This window comes from Lynx canadensis, chromosome A2 (genome assembly GCF_007474595.2).
Source record: "Lynx canadensis isolate LIC74 chromosome A2, mLynCan4.pri.v2, whole genome shotgun sequence".
Lineage (NCBI taxonomy): Eukaryota > Metazoa > Chordata > Mammalia > Carnivora > Felidae > Lynx > Lynx canadensis.
Genome location: NC_044304.2, coordinates 3,537,617 through 3,557,306, shown reverse-complemented (window position 1 = coordinate 3,557,306; position 19,690 = coordinate 3,537,617). Strand labels below are relative to the sequence as shown.

At 65.0% G+C, this 19,690-nt stretch overlaps 1 protein-coding gene across 1 annotated transcript in view; it reads right to left on the bottom strand.

Moving 5' to 3' along the window:
- Nucleotides 1-213: 213 nt before the first annotated feature.
- The window catches only part of KDM4B (lysine demethylase 4B), a 130,603-nt gene continuing 111,126 nt past the window's right edge, over nucleotides 214-19,690 (bottom strand). The window contains 12 exon segments of the mRNA XM_030292681.1: nucleotides 214-2,323; nucleotides 3,321-3,413; nucleotides 3,891-4,010; nucleotides 4,948-5,165; nucleotides 5,168-5,378; nucleotides 9,277-9,385; nucleotides 9,569-9,624; nucleotides 9,829-9,905; nucleotides 11,161-11,383; nucleotides 13,351-13,529; nucleotides 15,547-15,667; nucleotides 15,932-16,383. Coding sequence (XP_030148541.1) covers nucleotides 2,147-2,323; nucleotides 3,321-3,413; nucleotides 3,891-4,010; nucleotides 4,948-5,165; nucleotides 5,168-5,378; nucleotides 9,277-9,385; nucleotides 9,569-9,624; nucleotides 9,829-9,905; nucleotides 11,161-11,383; nucleotides 13,351-13,529; nucleotides 15,547-15,667; nucleotides 15,932-16,383 — 2,036 coding nt within the window. The 3' untranslated portion in view covers nucleotides 214-2,146.

Here is a 19,690-nt window from a genome sequence, read left to right as displayed (position 1 = left end):
CTCAGCCACCGCTGCCACCAGCCTGACTGTGAGTGGAGCCCGACAGACTCTAGGAAGGGGTGTGGGGGGACGCAAGCCGCGGCCAGACGTCGGCGCGGAAGAACCACCCTCCATCAGGAAGCCCGGAGCGGGAGCGAGGGGCCAGGCCGCCCCCCCACCCTCCTGGGGGCCCGCCCCCCACCCCGAAATGAAGACACCGCCACGCCAGGGAGCTCTGTTTCGCAGTGCTCACGAGCCTTTAATTCATTACGAACCTAGAGGCAGGGGAAATTAGGCAAAAATACAGCGCATCCTTAATCTTGGGTGGGAGCAAAATCAGGGCGGGTGGCTTTGTTTTTCGTTTTTGTACACAGACACGGGTATACGTTGGTGGGGAAATGTGCGTTTCCCCTTCGCCGAGCCGCGGCCTGTCTGCACGTCGCCCCAGACCCAGACCCAGACCCAGACCCAGACCCAGACCCAGACCCAGACCCAGACCCAGACCCAGAGAGACCCTGCCTGGGTCTGGCCCACCCCTCCGCCCGAGGGCCAGCCCCCTTCCTCCTGTTCCCTTTACAATATAAATAGCATTTTCAAACTACATATGAACACAGTGCCGGCGCCCCGCGGGGCTGCCGCATGCAGAGGGGGACCCCCACATCCGGCGGGCTCCCCGCGGCACCTCCCGCCCCCGCTCCCTCCAGGGCACCTGCCCCCCGCCCCCACCAACGAAACGCAAGGTTCTCGGCTCATTTACATCTTTTCTGTTCTCCTTATATAGCTCTTTCTGGCTGGGCAACCAGCAGAACTCTTTTTAATTTTTTTTTTTTTTTTTTACACGAGCAGATTCTGCCGGCAATCCCTGGGCAGGATGGCAGGGGCCGCCGCGGTGGGCGAGGCTGCCCGGGGGCAGGTGGGCGGGGGCCCAAAGCCCCTCACAAGCACGCCTCCGAAATCCCGGTTCCTCCGTGCTGACATCAGCGTCCCCCAGACGCACAGACCCACGTCTCCCAAGCAAGACGCGGATGCCATTGGCCCCTCGGGGTCCAAGGCAGGCACCCCTGCGCCGGTGGGGCAGCGGCCAGGGCCTGGGGCCACGGGGAACCGCTGGACTTGGGCCACAGGGTGGGGGGGGGGGGGGCGGGGGGGAGAGCTGGCTGGTTTCACATCCTCCCTCCCCGGACAGCCACGGATGTCACCCACGCTTGTCGGTGAACAGACGCCCGGCCACGCACACGGCCGGGAGGGGGACGCTCTGGGGACACAGAGCCTTTTGCAAACAGCGGAGGCCCCCGGCCGGCCGGCAGTGCAGTCACGAGGGGAAGAAGCAGGAGAGGGAACAAACCAGGAGAGAGCGTGTTTATTTCGTGAAGGCGCGCGTGGACCGGAAAGGGGCTCTGCGACCCCCGCAGCTGGTGGTCGCCCCCAGAGGGAGCAGGCAGGGCCGGCCGCCCAGACCTTCGCCAAGTCCCGGAGAGAGGAGGGACGGGCCGACGCCTGTCACCCTGTCACCGGCACCCTGCCTGGCCTCCCGGGTGCCACCGGGCCCCCCCGCATGCAGGGCACCTCCCTGCCGCTGGTGCGCAGACAAGCGAGGTTTTAAAACAATGACCAACAAACCAACAAGCCAACAAAAAACCCGAGATGCTTTTATCTCCCTCAGCGTATCTTGGTTCTGGAAAAAAAAGAACGTTTGTGTTTTGTTTTGTTTCGTGTTTAAAGCCACAAATCTAGAAAACAACTTCGGGGATTTTTTTTCCTTTTCTTTTCCTTTTTTTCCTCGTGTTTTTTTAAACAACAGGTATTTCTAGAAAGAGCCTCACAAAGGTCACGTATGTACAGAAGTCACAACCTCCAAGGCTGCTCAGGAGGCAGGCAAAGCAGTAGCACCTTTTCGAGAAGAGCTTACATGGTTTACGAATCTGAGTCGTGGGGGTGGCGCGAGTCCCCGGCCGGCCCCCCCAGAGCCCGCGTGGCCCTGCTCCCTGAGTCCGGGGGCCGCATGCCGGCGTCCTGCTGGCTCCTGTCGCCGCAGAGCGGGGGCGGCCGCGCAGAGGTAGCCTCTCGGGGGCCGGGGAGGCGAGGACAGGAATTCACAGCAAGCAAACGCCAGGGCCGGCCGCCGCCTGCCTTGCTGGGCCGAGGGGTCGCCGGGCGGCCGGCTGTCCTAGAAGGGGGCCCCGGGCCGGCACTGCGCCCGCAAGAGGCTCTCCATGAACGCTAGGTAGTCCGGGTTCCGTCCTGAGTCCTCGGGGGCGCGTGGGGTGCCCACTCGCGGGCGCTTGGCGGCCTTCACCTCCTCTCCCGAGAAGGTGTTCTCCTGAGGTGCCCCCGTGCTGAGCGACTGCGGGAGACCAGACGGCACGGGGGTTAGCGTGGCAGCGGGGCGCCCCCAAATCCGTCTGTGGGAGCCTGACCCCTACGGTGACGGTATCGGGAGGAGGCCGTGTGAATGGGATCGGGGCCCTTAAACAAAGAGGCCCACGGGAGCTCTCCCTCTCCCTCCTGCCACCAGAAGGGAGGCGTCTGTGACCCAGAGGCCGCTGTCCCCAGCCACCAAATCTGAGCCCACAAGTTGGCCTCAGGACCGTGACAGACGACGTCTGTGGTTGAAAATCCCAAGATGCCTCGTCACAGCAGCCCCCCGGGGGGCTCCGCGCGGGCACCCGGCTGAAGCACATGCCCGCGGCCTCCAGGCACGGTCCCTCAACCAGTGACCTTCTGGGAGTGACACCGGCCTCCAGGGACGGCTGCCCAGCGTTCCTGCCTCTGCGTGAGCCCCTGATCCCGTGTGCGAGCCATCCAGGCCCCCCTAGTCACGGGCCCCGGGGAGCGGGCGCCCAGAGCCTGGGCTGTCCTCCCAGAGGGTGCCTGGGTGGCCGGGCTCCGTCTGGGCCCCCTGCGCTTCCCGGAGGGATCCTGGGGTCAGGTCGGCCTTGCGACCCAAACCAGCTCTTACTTTGAGCTCATTCACCGATGGCCACAGGCCCCTGCCCGTCAAAACCTTGCCTTTGCATTCAAGACAGGAGAAACACAAATGCCAAGGGCCCAGGAGAAAAAGCCCTGTCACCATCCCTCGCCTCTGGGACTCATTGTTCCCTTTGAAAAGGGATGAGCTTTGGAGAAGCTCTGAGCTCAGGTTTTGTGTTCAGGCGGCCTGCGGCCTGCGCACCGAGCACAATGCCTCCCCCCCCCCCCCCCATTCGCCTCCTCCTGGCTGGGCTGTTCCAGCCCTGCGACTAAGGACGAGGGGGAGGTCAAGGCCATTTAGACAGGCTGCTTCCACAAGGACCACTAACGGCTTCCAGGGGGCCGCGTCCCCACCCTGTTCTGCCACTTACCAGCCGCGACCGGACCCTCTTGGGGAGCTCCTCGTCCAGGGTGAAGATGTCCCCGCGCTTCACCATCAGCTGGGACCCATCCTCGAACTCCACCTGCAAAGGGAGCCGGTTCTCAGCGGCGGCCCCGCTGGCCAGCCCTGCCCTGGCGGCCCCCCCGCCCCCACTCATCAAGTAGGAGCACCCAGAGAGGGAGGGGTGAGGGGTGTGCCACGGAGAGATCCAGGTGCTGGCGGAACATGGCACATGGGTGATTTTCTTCTAAGATTTCAAGCCGCTGAATAACTTCCCTTCCACAATCACGGAAAGAAACTCACAACCACCGCGATTAAAAAAAAGTGCGGGGCGTGGAACTGTATGCTAAAAAGTGCTTAAAACAGTAAATTTTATGTCTGTATGGCGTACCACACACGCGGAGTCAGAAAGACAACTTGGGGGGAAAATACCGGACAAGTGGAGACCCCTCCCCACTTAAAGGCCTAAGAAGCCCTGAGCGTTTATGTCCCCAGCGGGAGCTGGCCACGGCCCATCCGTGGCTCCGTCCCTGCCCCGGCGAAGCAGGGGCCGGCTCACCTGATAGACGTGGCTGGTCACGGAGGAAATGAACCTGGCCTTGTACATGTTGCCATCCGCCCACCGAAGCTCAACAAACTCGCCCTCGGGTGGGGGTCCCAGCCGGACACAGTCCCTACTCTGCAAGGGAGGAAGGGGGCGGCAAGTGGGGCTTCAGCGCCTCCCACGCCGCCCACTGTCATCTGCCCTGGCCCTCGAGTGTGTGCACAGGAGGGGAGTGGCGTTCCGGGCCTGAACTCTCCCAGCGAGTGCGTGAGCACAGGCGACTCTAGAACTGACTGCTTCCCGCTCAGCGTCTGCACAACCCGGGTGTGGGGGGCCGGGCCCCGGTGCCAGGCTGAGACCGGGTCGAGCAATGTTCCCCGTTGACTCAAGCCAACCCGGTGGTTCCCCCTCCCATTCATGTGGGAGGCCGGGCCCCGGCGCCAGGCTGAGACCGGGTCGAGCAACGTTCCCCGTTGACTCACGCCAACCCGGTGGTTCCCCCTCCCATTCCCCCACTTTCAAGGGCATACGAAAGCCTTGTCAAGGCTGAGAGAGTTAATTCCTGAAGACTGTGGTCTGCAGGTGTTGGCAGTAATGCTACCTCCCTTTTTCTACCCCGAGTCAGATAGACACAAACATGGGAACTGTGTTTTGCTAGCAATCTATCAACAAGGTCTTGTGACCCGTTCAGAAAGTTCACAAGGTATACAGAACTAAATGTTTTGGCTGGCAGTGATCATGTGAAACCTGTTTATTCTTAGAATGACCTGATCCATAAGAGTCTTATATTATAAAAGATTGTGTACAGCAACAATAAAGCCATCACTTGGGCCATCAGCCCAGGGGACCCTCCTGTTCCCAAACTTTTTCTTCTTTCTTTTTTCTTACATTCCCCTACCCTCAGGACCCTGACCTCGGTGATTGTCGCGCACGGGTCGCGACACCCGGGGAGCCCTCCTGCGGTGGTGGGGCCAGGGGAGCACCGCAGGGGCCGAGCCGACTTCCCGAGGACAGCCCCGCCCCCCCCACGCCCTCCCCCCTCCCCGGGCTTCCCGAGGACAGCCCCGCTCACGGTAATGCTCTCCGGGTACAGGTTGTCGCTGTAGGACCCATCGTCAAAGTTGACTTCGTAGAAGGTCTGCGTGCTGGTGCCGATGACCCGGCAGCGGTAATAGAGCCCGTTGCGGTTCTTGGTGATGACCATCTGGCCCAAGGACACGGCCCTCAGGAACTGGACCTGGGGGCGGCGGGGACAGGGCCGCGTCAGCGCGCAGGCGGCCGGCCGGGGGGGCGGGAGGGGGCGGGCGGGGCACTCACGGTGTGGCCCCCTGACTTGTGCTTGAAGCAGGTGATGGACACAACGTAGGGCCAGTCGTCAGGCTCCATGAGGACCCCGGCGGCGTGGGCGCAGGTCACGTGGAAGGAGGTGGAACAGTGCTCACAGGAGCACTGGATGCAGGCTCCTGACACCTTCTTCATCCGCTTCCGGCAGTACACGCATTTCTGGGGGGACACAGGCCGAGGACATGGGGCTAGGAGGCCCTTTCCGGGACCCCCGGGGCTGTCTCCCGGGAGCGACCCCCCCCAGCCCCAGGGCAGGAACTCAGCAGCCCCCGGGGGCTGGCGTTTGTTGGGGGAAGCACTGTGGGAAAAGCCCGCAGAACTCTGCATGGCCAGGGGTCTTGACCGTGGTGGAGAGCCCCCCAGACCCAGCCAGTGGCTTCCTCCAGAAGCACTTGTAGATTCTCCTCCACCCACCGTCTCTGCACAGCTGCCTGGGACAGGCACTGAACAGCCACGCACGGGCACGTCCCTCGGCCGGAGCAGGAGCGAGGCGCCCACCCCCACCGCCCCGCGGACGGACCCTGAACACATGACGCGCAGGGAGGGAAGCAGACACGAGAGGCCACGCGGGATATGAGGCCACGCGAGCGGAACGTCCACAACAGGCTCATCCACGGACGGGAAGGGGGCTCGTGGGGGCCGGGGGCTGGGTGGGTTGACAGCTGATGGGGACGGGTTTCTTTCTGGGGAGGTGGAATGTTCTGGAACCACATCATGGTGATGATTGCCTCAATCCACGAACGCACTAAAAGTCACTCAACTGTACTTTAAAAAGGGGAATTTTACCTTAATTTTGAATATAAGGCACTGTGGAGCCGCCCCCTCCTCCACCCGGAGGCTCTTCCCCAGGAGGGTCCGCCCCGCAGGCCGGCCCTGCCCCCTCCCCGCCCCGAGGGCGGCCACTGTGAGCATTTCCTACACTTACTAAGTGGGCCTTTATCGCTCTGTAAACCGTGTTCAAAGGCCAGATAAGCCGCGCAGCACAGGGCACAGCAGGAGCACGCCCACCGCCGATCGATGGCAATGAGATCTCATTATTAAACTGTCAATACCTAATCCCGCCAGCCCGCGGGGCCGGGCGCACAACCACAGGCGGGGGCGCGTTAACCCTCCAGGACTGGGCCTCCTCTGCAGGGGTGGAAGGCGCAGGGAGCCAGGCCCCCACCCGCCGGCGGAGGCCCAGGAGGACCCAACAGCTGGGCTGGCACAGCACAACCCATTTCAGCCCGCGGGTGGCGGGGCCCTCATCCTGAGCTCCCGCGTCGCAGACAATGCAGGCCAGGCCCCCACCGCACTATTTGTCGGAGCCTCCGGTGCTGGGCGTCTGGGTCTCCCTGGGTGGAGGCTGTACGGAGGGGGTGCAGGGAGGGCGGACATCGTGCAGAGCGGTGGTCTGGGGCAGCCGGGGTCACCGATGGGCGTGACGCTGGCCGTGGAGGCTGCTCTTGCCTGCAGACGCCCCCCATCGCCCCGTACCAAGTCCTCTGTGCTCAACCTGCCCCTCACGCCCACCCGTCAACCTGCTCTGGCAAAGGCCCACCCTCCCTCCAGCACCGCCAGACGTCAGCGCCTCCCCTCAAAGCAGGGGTGACGAGAGGGCAGAGCCGGCTCAAACCGCCTGCCCCCCACCAGCCACGCCTGTACCACCCCCATAGCTGATCACAAGCTGACTCGCTTGGAGTCTCCACCGGACCGCGAAGTCCCTCCAGGTCCCATCCCAGCCTGGTGACGGGGGTGAGCATGGGCGCAAACCTGGCTAGCCCGGGAGGTGGTCTGGGCTCAGGGCCCCGTAGGCATGGGGCCCGCCCCCACGAGCCAGGGCAGCCCCAGTGCCCGGGGCCAGAGGCCAGGTAGTCATAGGGACAGCCAGATGGACAGATGACCAGGAGTGACCATCCCCGAGCCCGCGGCCAGCACGTGGCCCTGGGAAGGCGGGCGGGTGGCTGGACAAGCAGGAGTTAACTTCCGGCTTCCTCACGAGGCTCCATTAGGCAGTACAAGTGAGCCTCATGTAGAAGGATTTTTAATTCATCGTTACAAGTACTGGTAATGAAGAGGCTGCAAGCTGGAAATGTCAGATGATCCATAAAGCGTCTGGGAGGGAGGATCTATCACGGGCGCCAAGCACGGCACCGTCACGTCCCTGAATAATGAAGCCTTTTACGCCCGCCGTCCCAGAGGAGCCCCCTGCGGCCACCCGGCCCTTTCCTGATCACCTGTCGGGACTCGGGTGGGGGCAGTGCTGGCTCCGTGACCAAGGCCCCCGCCCTCCCACACGGGCTCCCTCCTGCTGCCCCGTCAACCCGGCCGGGTGGCCCCACAGGACCCCCCGACAGGCCCAGAGCCCGCTTCCTCTGCCTTCTGCCCCCCTGCAGCCCGGGGGTGGGCAACACGGGTCCCCGGCGAAGCCGCCCGCGAACTCACGGCCACGACGAGCCTGACGGCGGGAGCTTACGCACAGTCAGGCCCCGTGAACGCTCACCACACAGAAGGCCACGGGCGGCCCAGCCGACGGAGGGGAAAGCTGAGGTACAGAGAGGTCAGCGACCTGTCTAGTCACAGGGCTGGCCGGTGGCCTGCTCATCGTCCCGCTCCGTCCGCTGCCCCACAGGCTCCCCCAGGGGCGACCGTCCTCATCGGTGCGCAGAGGAGGTGTGAGCCCCTCGAGGCCACAGTCCCCTGGAGGACAGCGGAGGATGGCGATGGCGTGCTCCTTGCAGGGAAAGCGCGATCCGCGTCAAGAGGGGCCTAGTTACGGGATTCCTGCAACTCGGTAGCGAAAAAGCAATCCGATTCAAAAATGAGCAAAGGACCCGAATAGGTATTTTTCCAAAGCGGACGTCCGGCTGGCCAACAGGTACGTGCAAAGGCGCTCCACATCACTCGTCGTCAGGGAGACAAATCAAAACCACGAGATCCCAGCTCACGCCTGTTACAACGGCTCCTACCGAACGGGTAAGTGTAGGCGCGCAGGCGAAGGGAGCCCTCGTGCGCTGCTGGTGGGAACGCAAACTGGGGCAGCTGCCGTGGAAAACAGTATGGAGGCTCCTCAAAAAATTAAAAGTAGGGGATGCTGGGCGGCTCAGTGTCTTAAGCGTCCGACTTCGGCTCAGGTCAGGATCTCACGGTTCGTGAGTTCAAGTCCCGCCTCGGGCTCTGTGCCAACAGCTCAGAGCGTGGAACCCGCTTCAGAGTCTGTCTCCCTCTTTCTCTGCCCCTCCCGCACACTCTCTCAAAAATAAGTAAACATTAAAAAAATATAACTAAGAAAAATTTTTTTTTCATTAAAAATAGAACCGCCAGGGGTGCCTGGCCGGCTCAGTCAGTAGAGCATCTGACTCCCTGTGTGGGGTTGTTGTGTTTGAGCCCCACGCTGGGTGTAGAGATTACTTACAACATTAAAAAAAAAAAAAAAAATAGAGCCACCATACGATCCTGTAAATTCCACTACAGGGGTATTTACCCAAAGGCAACGAACACATGATTTCAGAGGGGTATCTGCACCCCCGTGTTCAGGGCCATGGCCGTGACCCAGAAACAGCCCAGGTGCCCATTAATGGACGATGGACTGCGGGGATGTGACGTAGCCACAGAGAGAGGCAAATCCTGCCACGTGCAGCCACACAGACAGACCCGGAGAACACTGTGCTCAGTGACAGAAAGCGGACACAGGACACGTCCTGCGTGACCCCACTCGCAAACTCTGACAGGCAGACAGCAGAGCGGTGGTGGCGGGGGTAGGGGAGGGGGCGTGTACGTTCGGTGCGTGAAGCTCAGTCCTGCAGGACGAGGGAGCCGTCCGCACCGCCGGACCGTGCACTGGACAGTCTGTCAGGAGCGCAGACCCCGAGGGAAGGAATCGGAGGAGACGGGGGGCAGGCTGTGCGGCGCCCCCTTGTGCAGGACGGCAAGCACAGGGCAGCAAGATTGTGCAGAGACCGCGTCTCTGCACACAGACCGCAAGCCAGGGGCCTGCTGCGCCTTTAAGAGCAGACAGGTTTGGCCAAGCTGCAATGGGGCGTCTGCGCCCACAGGGCCAGGACCCCAGGGGACGTACCAGCTTCCACCGCTGCTCGGGGATGGCGCTGATGTCCACAGGGTGGCGCTCCATCACGTTCAGGAAGCGCACTTCGGGGACCGCGATGGCACAGATCACGTGGATCCACCTGGTTGCGGGGAGACTGGGGTCAGGGCGCACAGGCGATCCGCCCCTGCTGGCACGACCAACGCCCACCCCTGCGCCCCGCGTGGCCGCCGGCCGGTTGGGGCTTACAGGATCTTCAGGGGCAGTCTGGGCGCGCTCGGTCCTCCTGGCCCCCCACCCCCAGGGGGAGCCCCTCGCCACCCACCTGCGGTCGGTGGTCATCTGCAGGGCTCCGCCCCGGAGGTTACAAAGGCAGCACTCCTGCGGGAACCAGACAGCCCGGTGGTGAGGTGGTGAGGGGGCAGGGCCACCACCTCCCCGCCCTGGGGCCGGTCCCACCCCTGCCCGAAGTCCTGACGTTTCCAACTGGCTAGGCCGCCCAAGGTCACCCTGGGGATCGGCCGGGGCCGGGTCCCACAGGCCTGGCGGCTTTCAGAGCACCACCCAGCCGCGGGGGTGAGTTACCGCAGTCCAGGCGTGGGCCGTGCACCGGGAACACGTCCAGCCCTCGTTGACCAGCTCGGGGCGGATGCCGTAGCAACCTGCAAACAAGCGAGGGTGGGGGGACCGCTGAGCCGGGTGGCATCTGTCGCCAGGACGCACGCCGCAGCTGATGGGGCCTTCTGGAATTCGGCAGCGGCATTTAGGGCAATTGCTCTCCCCACCCTCCCTCCTGAATCCAGGCCACTGCGCACAGCGGGACGGTCTAGAAATGGCTTGTTTGAAACAAGTAGGGGGAAGGAGAGCGGGGCCCCCTGCTGGGGCTGCTCAGCCGAGAGAGCAGCCCTCGCTGTCTCCAGTCGCATCTAAAAGGCCCAGGCTCTGCAGGCCAGGGGAGGCTGGGAAGCCTGAAAAGTGACCAAGCAGTTGTACGCAACGCAAAGTGGGCCTCGCGGATGCCAGAGTCCTGACAGCAGAGCGGGGCAGGCCGGGCCCTGTGTTCAGGCAAAATCACTACTCAGGAAGCAGAAGTTGGGAGGCTCTGGGTTACCCAGATGGTTCGCTTAGGACCTTGGCCCCGGTTTAGAAACGGGCAGACAGCAGGGGCGGGGGCGGAGGGGGGTGGAGTCAACAGGTCACGCCCCAGAGCGAGGGCTCTTCTGCTCTACCCCCAGGGTCGCCATCCGGCAGTACCAGGGGACCTCAGCCACCAGGCCACAGAACTGTAGTCTTCTGCTGTGTCCCCACAGAGGCTCTGAGGGACAGCAAAGTGTCCCTCCTGGAGGAAGAGGGGGCCCCACCTCCCTCCAGTGCCTGGTCTCAGGGGGTTATGCTGGGCCTTCTGCCTCCCAGGCTTGTCCCGGAAGCTAGACTCGGGCCCCTCCAGAGGGCGGGCTCAGCCTGGGCCTATGCTCCTAGCAGGAGACAAAACGAGCTCTGGGCAGGACTCCGCAGGGCAGGCCCTGAAATGAAACAGCTCCGGAAAAGCTTTCTTCCCTTGCCGGGAGCTCGGGCTCGCGTTTGCTGCCCCTAACACCGGAGAAAGGGGCACACAGCCATTTTCTTGTCTCGGGCTGAGTCGGGCCCTCAGGGTTCGGGAGGGGGGCCGGTCACCGACGGCAGGGACAGATCAGATCCCCCAGACCATCTCTAGATCTCAGGCCTCAGTGGAACCGTCCGAACTGGCCAGGGGGGAGGCCGCCCCGTGACGCCAGGTCCTGTGGAAGGCCCGAGACGGCAGCCCAGAGGGCGGGGGCCCGCTGGCTCCGCAGACCTAACTGGGTGGGGAGGGGGGGACCCAAGCCACAGGCGCCACAGCTGCCCTCCCACGGGCCGCCGTCCGGGCCCAGGACTCACTGGCGTGAACCTGCAGGCAGCACTTGGCGCAGGCGATCAGCAGGCTGGTCCCGTCGTCGCCGATGTAGGAGTTGGCGGGAAGGGGCTCCGTGTTCTCACCGCCGGATGTGAAGCACATCTCGGGGATCAACGGCCGTGTCTTCTGGCCACTTTTGGAAGGGGGAGCCACCGAGGGACCCTCCCCGAGAGAGGCCTGGGGAGCCTCCTTCTCGGTCTGTAGGGACTGCAGGAATAGGTCGCCGCCTTCAGCGGGGAGCCCGCGTGGGGCAGCACACCGGGCCAGGCGCCGTGGCCCTCCCCGACTCTGCCCCGTGCCCGCGCCTCTCGGGGCCTCGTCCTCCAGACACCCCGCGGGCTGTCCCCCGGAAGCTGCCCTGTCCCCCACCCCTCCCAGCCCTCAACCCTGAGGCGAGAGCCCTCAAGAGGTCCTCCTCAAACACAGTGAGTCCCTGTCCTGCCACCCTCACTCCCCACCCCAGCTGCCCCTCGACTCCTCTACTCCAACCACGCCAGCCCCCGGACTCTGCCTCCAACACCATCCTGCCCCAGGGCCTTTGCGAGCGCCATTCCTGCTGCCAGGAACCTTCAGGTTTCCGCTCACTTACGCTTGGAAGCCTAGCCCCCCCGCAAGACCAGTGGCCTCCAGCCCTTCACGCCTGCTCTGTCTGTCCACACGGCCCTGTGACTGTGAACCTCTGTGAGGTGTTCCCCCTACTTCTGACATGTGTCCCGTAAAGGCTGTAGCCCAGATCCCGTCCCACGAACAGACTGTTATGAAAACACCCTGTCTGTGGCACCCCGGCCCAGCAGCCCCCAGCCGGTCTCAGGAGTAGCAGGACTCTGCACTGCTCCTGACCTGGGAGGGAGGAGCCCCGCTGGAGGCACAGTGCCTGGCACAGGCTTTCCTCACCCTCGTGAGACAAGCTAGCCCCGGCCCCCATCTACAAGGGCTCCGACCGGAACCGTGGGCGCAGTGAATGTTAGCTACTGGACTGCAGAGTTCCCAGCGCCCCGACAACCAGCGGCGCTAAGAGGGACGCGCCTGGAGAAGTTGTCTATGTCAAGTTGTGCAAACACTGAATCTGTGTAGAAACAGCGCCCCGGGCAGCGCTGGGCCGCAGGGCCCTTAAGACAAGTGCGCTGCCCTGGGCCCGGGGCCCAGAGCTCGGGTGGCCTGGCTGACTCAAGGGAAGCGCTGGGTGCTAGGCCAGGAGCCAGGGACCCAAAGTCAACTCACACCGGGTCCCACCCTCCAGGGACTCCCAGTCCAGGGGCCGATGAACACAGAGAGTGGGAGCCAGGGCGGGTGAGCCTGGGGTGCGGGGTGCCCGGGGACAGCAGGTGCAGGAGGGCTTAGGAAAGAGGAAGCAGCTGAGCAGACTCAGGGATGAACAGAAATCTGTCCGGCAAGGCAGGGGGCCGGAGACCTTGGGGGTCAGCTGTGCGCACGGCAGGGGACAGGTGTCACGGCAGAGGAAGGCCGTGCGCGCCCCGTGCAGAGGCTGGTGGAGCTTCCGGCCAGGGAGCCCGTGGCTAGAGTGGCCTCCAGAACGTGCGCCAGGGCCTCAGGCAGGGCTCCCGCCAGGGCCGTCGAGGGAGGAAAGAGCTGGAAGGCAGGTCAGGGTGTGGGGGAGGGGCCACGGGGAGAAACAGCGGTGAAGCAGCAAACGGGGCAGGGCCTGGTGGCCGATGGCTGGGAAACACAGGACAGAGCGGGACCCAGCCAGGAGTGAGTGTAGGACAGGAGCGTCGGGCTCAGTGGAGACCGCCTGGGGCTCCTCACAGTCCTGCTGGGTGACACGGGGTGTCCTGCCTCCCGGCCTCTCGGCTCAGAGGCCCGACCGGTCAGGGCCCAGCTCCGTGCCGCCCCTGGCCCCTGAGGGACAGCTGAGGCCGGCCACCTGCCGATGGCCACCTGCACGACCCCCTGCCAGGCCCCGCCCCCTCCACCGGCTGCCCCGTTTTTGCGCCATCGGTCAGTCACTCTCTGGTAAAGCTCAGAGGCCGGGCTCTCCCCTTCTCCCCGCAGCCCTTCCAAGGGCTTCACGCGGCCCCAAATGCCAACAGCTTCTGCCGGTCACTCGGCGGCTGTCCCGCGCCCCCCTGGGCTGCCCGCCGGGCGGCTCCAAACTGCTCCCACAGCAAGCAGCCCCTTGGTCTCCACCCCCCCCCCCCCCCGAGCTCCCTCACCTGGGTGTAAGGGTAGAAGAGAGTGCAGATGGCGCAGTAGGGCTCGGTCAGGGCGGCCGCCGCATTGAACTTCCTCTCGGCCTGGAAACCGGCAGCCTTGTTCTTCCACTGCAGGGAGAGCAAAGACCTCAAGGCCTCGGGGCCACTCATGTCCTCCTCCCCGGAGAAAGGGAAGGCTTCTAGAGGAAAACAGGAGGGCGGGAGGGGACGGAGAGAAACCTGGGCATGGCTGGAGGCCCAGAGGAACCCGTCCCCACCCTGCGGGCGCTTCGCTGCGGGGAGCCCCGGGGGTGACCGGCCCCCACTTCCGCGGCCTTGGCGGGTCTGGCGCGGACTCCCCGAGCTCCGCTGCGCCGAGAGAGGCACGCGGGGGGGACCGAGGAAGAGCGGCGTCACTCCCCCGCTCCGGTGACCCCGTGTCACTACCAAGACAGAGGCTGCCAACAGCCGTCCCTCCCACCTCGCCTGTCACCTGTCATGCCTGCTCTCGCTAGCAGCCAGCCATGCCCCAATTCCCCGCCCCCCACGGCCCACCGCCTCGCTTCCTGGGGACCCAGGGCTGAGCCCCCCAATGCTCCACAGGAGCCCTCCCCGAGAAGCGGGTGCTCATTCCCCAGGCCCCAAACCTCACAGCAGCTGGGCCGGCAAGGCATGGTGGGAAGAGAACGCAGACAGGAGTCTGGAGGCCTGGGCCTGGGCCTCGAGCCTCGAGCCTCAATGAGAGTGAAGAGGAGGTCAGCGCAGACCCCCAAGATGCACTTGTGGGTCTCCTACGGCCCAGGGCGGGGGGTGGGGGGGGCTGGGCCTGACTCACGGGCCAAGACTGCTCTGCCTGGGGACACGGAGACCCCAAGCAGGCACAGGCACCCCACCGGTGACGAGAGCTGCTGGCCTCCTTCTGTCGCCAAAGAGCCCAGGCCCAGACGGTCTCACAAGAAAGCGCCAGAGGGGCTGGTGGGGGAGGCCTTGGAGGCACTTTCTGGAAAGGTGACGCTACAGTCTTTCGGACAGTAAGGCCACGTCTGGCCCCCCTGTGAGCTTCCCTTGCCCTTGGGGGCCCTGGCCCTGCCGTCCCAGGTACTTCCAGAGCCCCTCCTCCCCACGGCCCTCAGATCAGATGGGGAAACGGAAGGAGCCGCCCAGACGACCGGGCACAAATTCCACATAAAGAAAGGCCGACACTGAGGATGAAAACCTGGCTTAGCGGGATTTCTGCCGGAGGCCTCAACCCTGGCTCTTGGCTCTTGGCTCCCCAGGTTTGTTCCAATCTCCCTACAGTGGCCTGGCCACAGGACAGGTCACGGTGCGACTCTGGGGACAGCTGCCGCCCCCGCTCCCCCCCCCCCCCCGGACGTAGGCGTGGCACTGCTCCTACGGGCACAGCCCTGTGATCGCCTAACGGCAGAGTCATTTCTCAACCCCCGACACGGGGGGGGGGGGGGGGGGGGGTGCGGCCGGCGCGGTGCTCGCTTGCTGGCCTGCTCTGCAAATGTTCTAGAAGCCTACTCTGTACCAGGCATCCGAGCAGACCCTGAGCCCTGAGCCCCTGAGAGGGAGAGGCACGGTCCTTGCCCACCTGGGGGCCGCACAGGGGCTACGGGAGCGGGGGCAGGGGCGGGGGCAGCCCCCCCCAGGCCTGGGGGAAGGAACCTCTGGCAGGAACAGCACCTGCTCGGCTCTGACGAGAGCAGGTGCGCGGCAGGTAAAACCACAGGCAAAACGCGCCACATCAGCAGTAACCCAGCCTCGGCATTCCCAGCACCCGCCACGGGCTCAGCACCACGGGCACGCTCCGTAGGCACTGGCTCCGTGCGCCTTCCCGGCAGAATGCCCCACGGGGCCGGCAGCCCTCAGTTTACAGATGGGGAGACTGAGTTATAGAAACGTTAAGTGTGGGCTGTGGTTGGAGCCCCAGGACCTGCGCCCTGCCCCTCCCAGGCCACGTTGTGCGTTTCAGGCCCTGGGCCCGGCACAAAGCGTGCACCCCAAGGTGGGAAACAGCGAACGGGGGTGGCGGCAAGGCCTTGGGGTGGTCGGGCCGGACTGTGGGGAGCACTGCAGGAGGAGCGGGGGCTACTCAGTCCAATATTCCGTGCAGGGGTGGGGGTCTGGGGGCCCGACCTCGGTCGGTGGTGGGGCAGGCAGCGGAGGGAGGCCAGGGCACGGGCCACCGGGGGAACAGGCGCCCTCGCTCACCCTCGTCACTCGAGGCCTCCTGCTTGACCACGGTCAGCGGGGAGCGGGTGGGTGGCTTGCCCAGGGGGTGGCGTCTGCTTTTCTTGATTTCCATCTTCAATTTGGAAAATGTGGACGGTGCCTGGAATGCAGAACAAGAAGCATCTGGGGAGGGCATGGCTCTGACACCCCGAGCAGAGCCCGGCCTCCCAGGGCAGAGGGGACGGCCTGGCTTCCGCAGCAGGCCGGAGTCCCCAGCGGTGGGATCAAGGCCCCAGGAAGGGCTGGCCGGGAGCTACTGTGGTTCCTCTGGGATGCACCGAGGGGGCTGGTTCAGGCGAGCAGGGCCGTGGTGGGAGCACCGGGCAGGTGGGAGCCCCAGGGACCTCCGCGGACACCCCCCTACCTGCACCTCGCCGGCTCTGCTATCCTCCTCGGGACCCGTCAGCTCCATGGGGGCCGCCTGTTCCTTCCAGGTGGGGCCCCTCTGGGCAAAGTGCTCAAAGGCCTGCTGGCAGGACACGCGGCCCTTGTCACACAGCGTGCTGGGCCGCGGCACCACATACAGCATGGGGATGATGGGGCGTGGCTTCACCTCTGGCTCCTCGCCAGGTGCCTCGGGGGGCACGACGTTGAGAGGCGGTGGGGGGGGGTTCTCCTCGGCTGGTGCGGGGCCCGGGGCCAGCGCTGGGGACTCCAGCAGGGGTGGCAGCCTGGGTGCCTCCTCGGCGGGGAACTGGGCAGGTGGGGGCGGCGGCAGCTGGGGCAAGAGGGCGTGGTGGGAGTGCAGGGGACCATAGCTCTTTTTCTTCCTGTCGCTCTTGGCCTTGGCTGGCCGCAGCTTGCCCCTTCCGTCTTCTGCGGGGAAAGAGGAAAAGACAGGTCGGTGCCGAGGCCAGCAGCCACACACCCTCCTGCGAGCCCCCCAGAGAAGAGCCACATTGTGGTTCGGACTCCTGCAAAGCCGGGGCGGGGGGGACTGCTCCAAATGTCACCAAGGAGCGGGACGGGCGCAAGGCGGTACCCAGGTTTTGTAGATTTCTACACATAAAGCCTACGTCCTGTGGAATTTGTTTTAAAGCGAAACCTCAAACCCCAAACCGTGAAAAGTGGTCGCTTGAGCAGAACTGGAGAGCCTGCTGGGCCTGGAGCGCCACCCCCGAGGGCCGGTGCTGGGGGATCTCCGGCAGGTGGCAGGGCGGGAGGCAGGCCAGGGGTGTCTTCGGCGGTGTTTTAACTGGGGGCCAGCACATCAGAGAAAACTGAATGGATGAGCAAATGTCTGGTGGAATCACGGTCCCCAAAGATGCCCGCGTCCTGCGAATGTGGAGCCTGACGTGGCGGGAGGCTGCGGAGTTAACGATCGTAGGACAGGAGAAGGTTTGGATGGGCCCAGCGTACTAACGGGGATCCTTAGAAGCCCAGGATCTTTCCCAGCTGTGGCCGGAGGCAGAGGGACCCGCGGAAGAAGGGTCAAAGACACCCTGGCCCGCTGGCTTTGATGATGGAGGAGGGGCCCCAGGCCAAAGATGCGGTGCCTCCAGAAACGGGGAGAGGCAAGGAACAAACACACTCTCCCCCGGAGACCCGGGCAGGGGCCAGCTCTGCCTTGTTTCAGCCCCGTGCGACCCGGGCCAGCTGCTGCCCTCCCGGTGCCAGAACACACGTGTGAGTCTGAGGTCACAGTCACGAAAGCCACAGGGAACTCTGTAGGTCGTGACCCCCGTGAGGCCTGCCGTGCTCAGGACGAGGCATCGGGGACCCCTGCCCTCAAGGACACAACCAGCCTGGTGGCCCACTGGAGCACGGAGCCCACAGCACAGTGAGCCCTGGAACCCCCGGGCCTTGCCTGCCCCAGTGGAGAATGGGCACACGAGCCCAGGCCCTCGTCTGCATGTCCCAGGTCCCCAGGGGCAAGATGTCACATGAGCAGTGACGGCAGAGGCTGCCTGGTCTGCCTAGGCCCGAGGGCCTCCTGGGGAACCCGGGAGGAGCTGGTTGCCCTGCTGAGGGTACTCGTGAGGCCGGGGGTACCTACGGTCTGGGTCTCCCTGAACCGGCCCCGGGGAAAATAAGGATACACCGGGGGCCAGGGTTCCCTCCCTCTCCAAGAAAGCAGCCACCAAGGTGAAGCACCTGCGTTCTGGTTTGCAACAGGGCCCCGTTTCACCTCTTGCCGCAGAAACCCATCTACGTGACCTTGAAAGAGGTGAGGCTCCCAAGGGGAGGGTATTTCACGTCACCCTCGACCTGTGCCGACCCAGGAAGCCGGCAAGCATGGGCGTCCCATCCTGCAGACAGCCAGCCCCAACCGCTGGGACGGAGCCAAACTGCCGACTCGCCCCCCCCACCCCGCAACACCCCACGGCCTCTGGGAGCAGTGGAGGCTCCAGGCCAGGCCCCCTCCCCTCTCCTCCCCTCTCCTCCCCACTGCTCCCCATCTGCAGGCCACGGCCCAGCCCTGGCCGCAGGGATGGCCCGAGGCCTGAGCACTCCAAGGGCCCATGGGACTCCTCCCCCTCCCTGTGCCGCCGCCCCCCCTGCAGGAGCCCCGACCGCTCCCGAGGCCCCCCTCCTGCCTGCGCCTCATGAATAGTTATCTGGGTGAGGAAAGCACATAATAGACGTTCTCTGCTCTGCAGACAAAACCATTTCTCCCCTACAGACGCGGGGCTTGGATGGCTACGAAAGGTCGTCCGTGGAGGTGGGAGAAGCGTCTGGGGTGGAGGCTGGGGGGGAACGTGGAGGTGCAGGGAGAGGAGGTGGAGAGACAGTGTGGGAGGGAAGAGGCTCGAGGTGGGGAAGAGACGTCGGGGGGCGGGGGAGAGGCGTGGGGGGCAAGCCACGTGGCTGGGGTGGGGGGAGCCCGAGGAGGGAGAGACGTGGGGAAGCCGTGGCAGGGGTGGGGAGACGCAGAGGAGGGGACGTGCCGGGGGCAGGGACACACCTGGCGGGAGAGACGTCGGGGGGGGGGGGTGACCCAGGGCCCCAGGGGCGAGCGGCGAGGCAGGTCGGGGCTGCACGCGGCCCTGCTGCTTCTGCTGATCTACAGAAAGGGCGACGAGGCTGTCCTCCTTGTGGAAGACGCACTTTCTAATAAACGGCTCTGTTCTCTAAGGAAGCGCGACACTCCCACCCTGACGGTGCAAACCTACCGAACGGAACCCCAGCTGGAGGACAGTGGGACCCACTTACTGTCTCTTTACTGTCAAGCAAGAGGCCCTACTGTCCAAGAAGAACACGCCGGGCCTCTTCCCATCTTGCGGGCTCTAGGAAACCGAGGGGGGACACACCCAGGGGACCGTTAGGGGACGAGCCAGTGGCCAGGAAGGACACATGGGTGCTCAGGGCTCTGTCCTTGCCGGGGGGACCGCCGCAGGGTCTCCCCCTGGGGACCCCATCAAGCCCCTCACCTGCCTGGGCCTGAGGGAACCCTGACACGGAGCAGGGGACGGTCACACGGGCGGGGCTGAGGGTCCCGGCCAGGGATCTCCCCCGCATGTGAGCCTGTCCCCTCCTCCCTCGAGAATGGCAGGGACTGCCCCCCACTACCACCCCAAGCTGAGGACGTCCCAGCACCTCACGGGCCACGGTAAGTCACAGCCAAGAACCCCCCACCTTCAGATCTGAAAGGCCTGCCTGGTTGGGGAGCTCACGGCTGGGGCACCGAAGTTCCCCCAGCGGAGCGCGCCCGAGTTCCAGGCGGGTCCGGGGCCCTAAGCTCAGCAGCGCTGCCTGCTGCCCGAGGAAGGGGGGTGGGGCACCACCAGGGCGGCGCTCCCAGGCTGCTGCCAGCTTTAGGGACCACCCCCAGGCCTGGGAGGGCTGGTCCGGTCCCCAGGCTCCACCCTCGCACACCTGTGGCACAGACACCTGGCTGGACGTGCTGGGGGCGGGTGTCCTGTGGGAAGGACACGTGTCCAAGTGCAACTCACGGCCCCTCAGAAACGGGCCTCCGCTCACTGCCGGGCGCGGCTGCCTTTGCCGTCCTGCCCCGGCGCCAATCGCACACGGTCGGGCCACCCCGGCACCTGCTGCTTCCACGACCGTGGGCCAGCCCTGCCCCCTCCCCGAGCCCCTGGGCCGTGAGGCCCTGGGAGGCCAGGCCCCGGGGTCCAGAGCCAGCCTGGCCCTCGGGGTGGGGTCCCTCGCGGCACGCCGTACC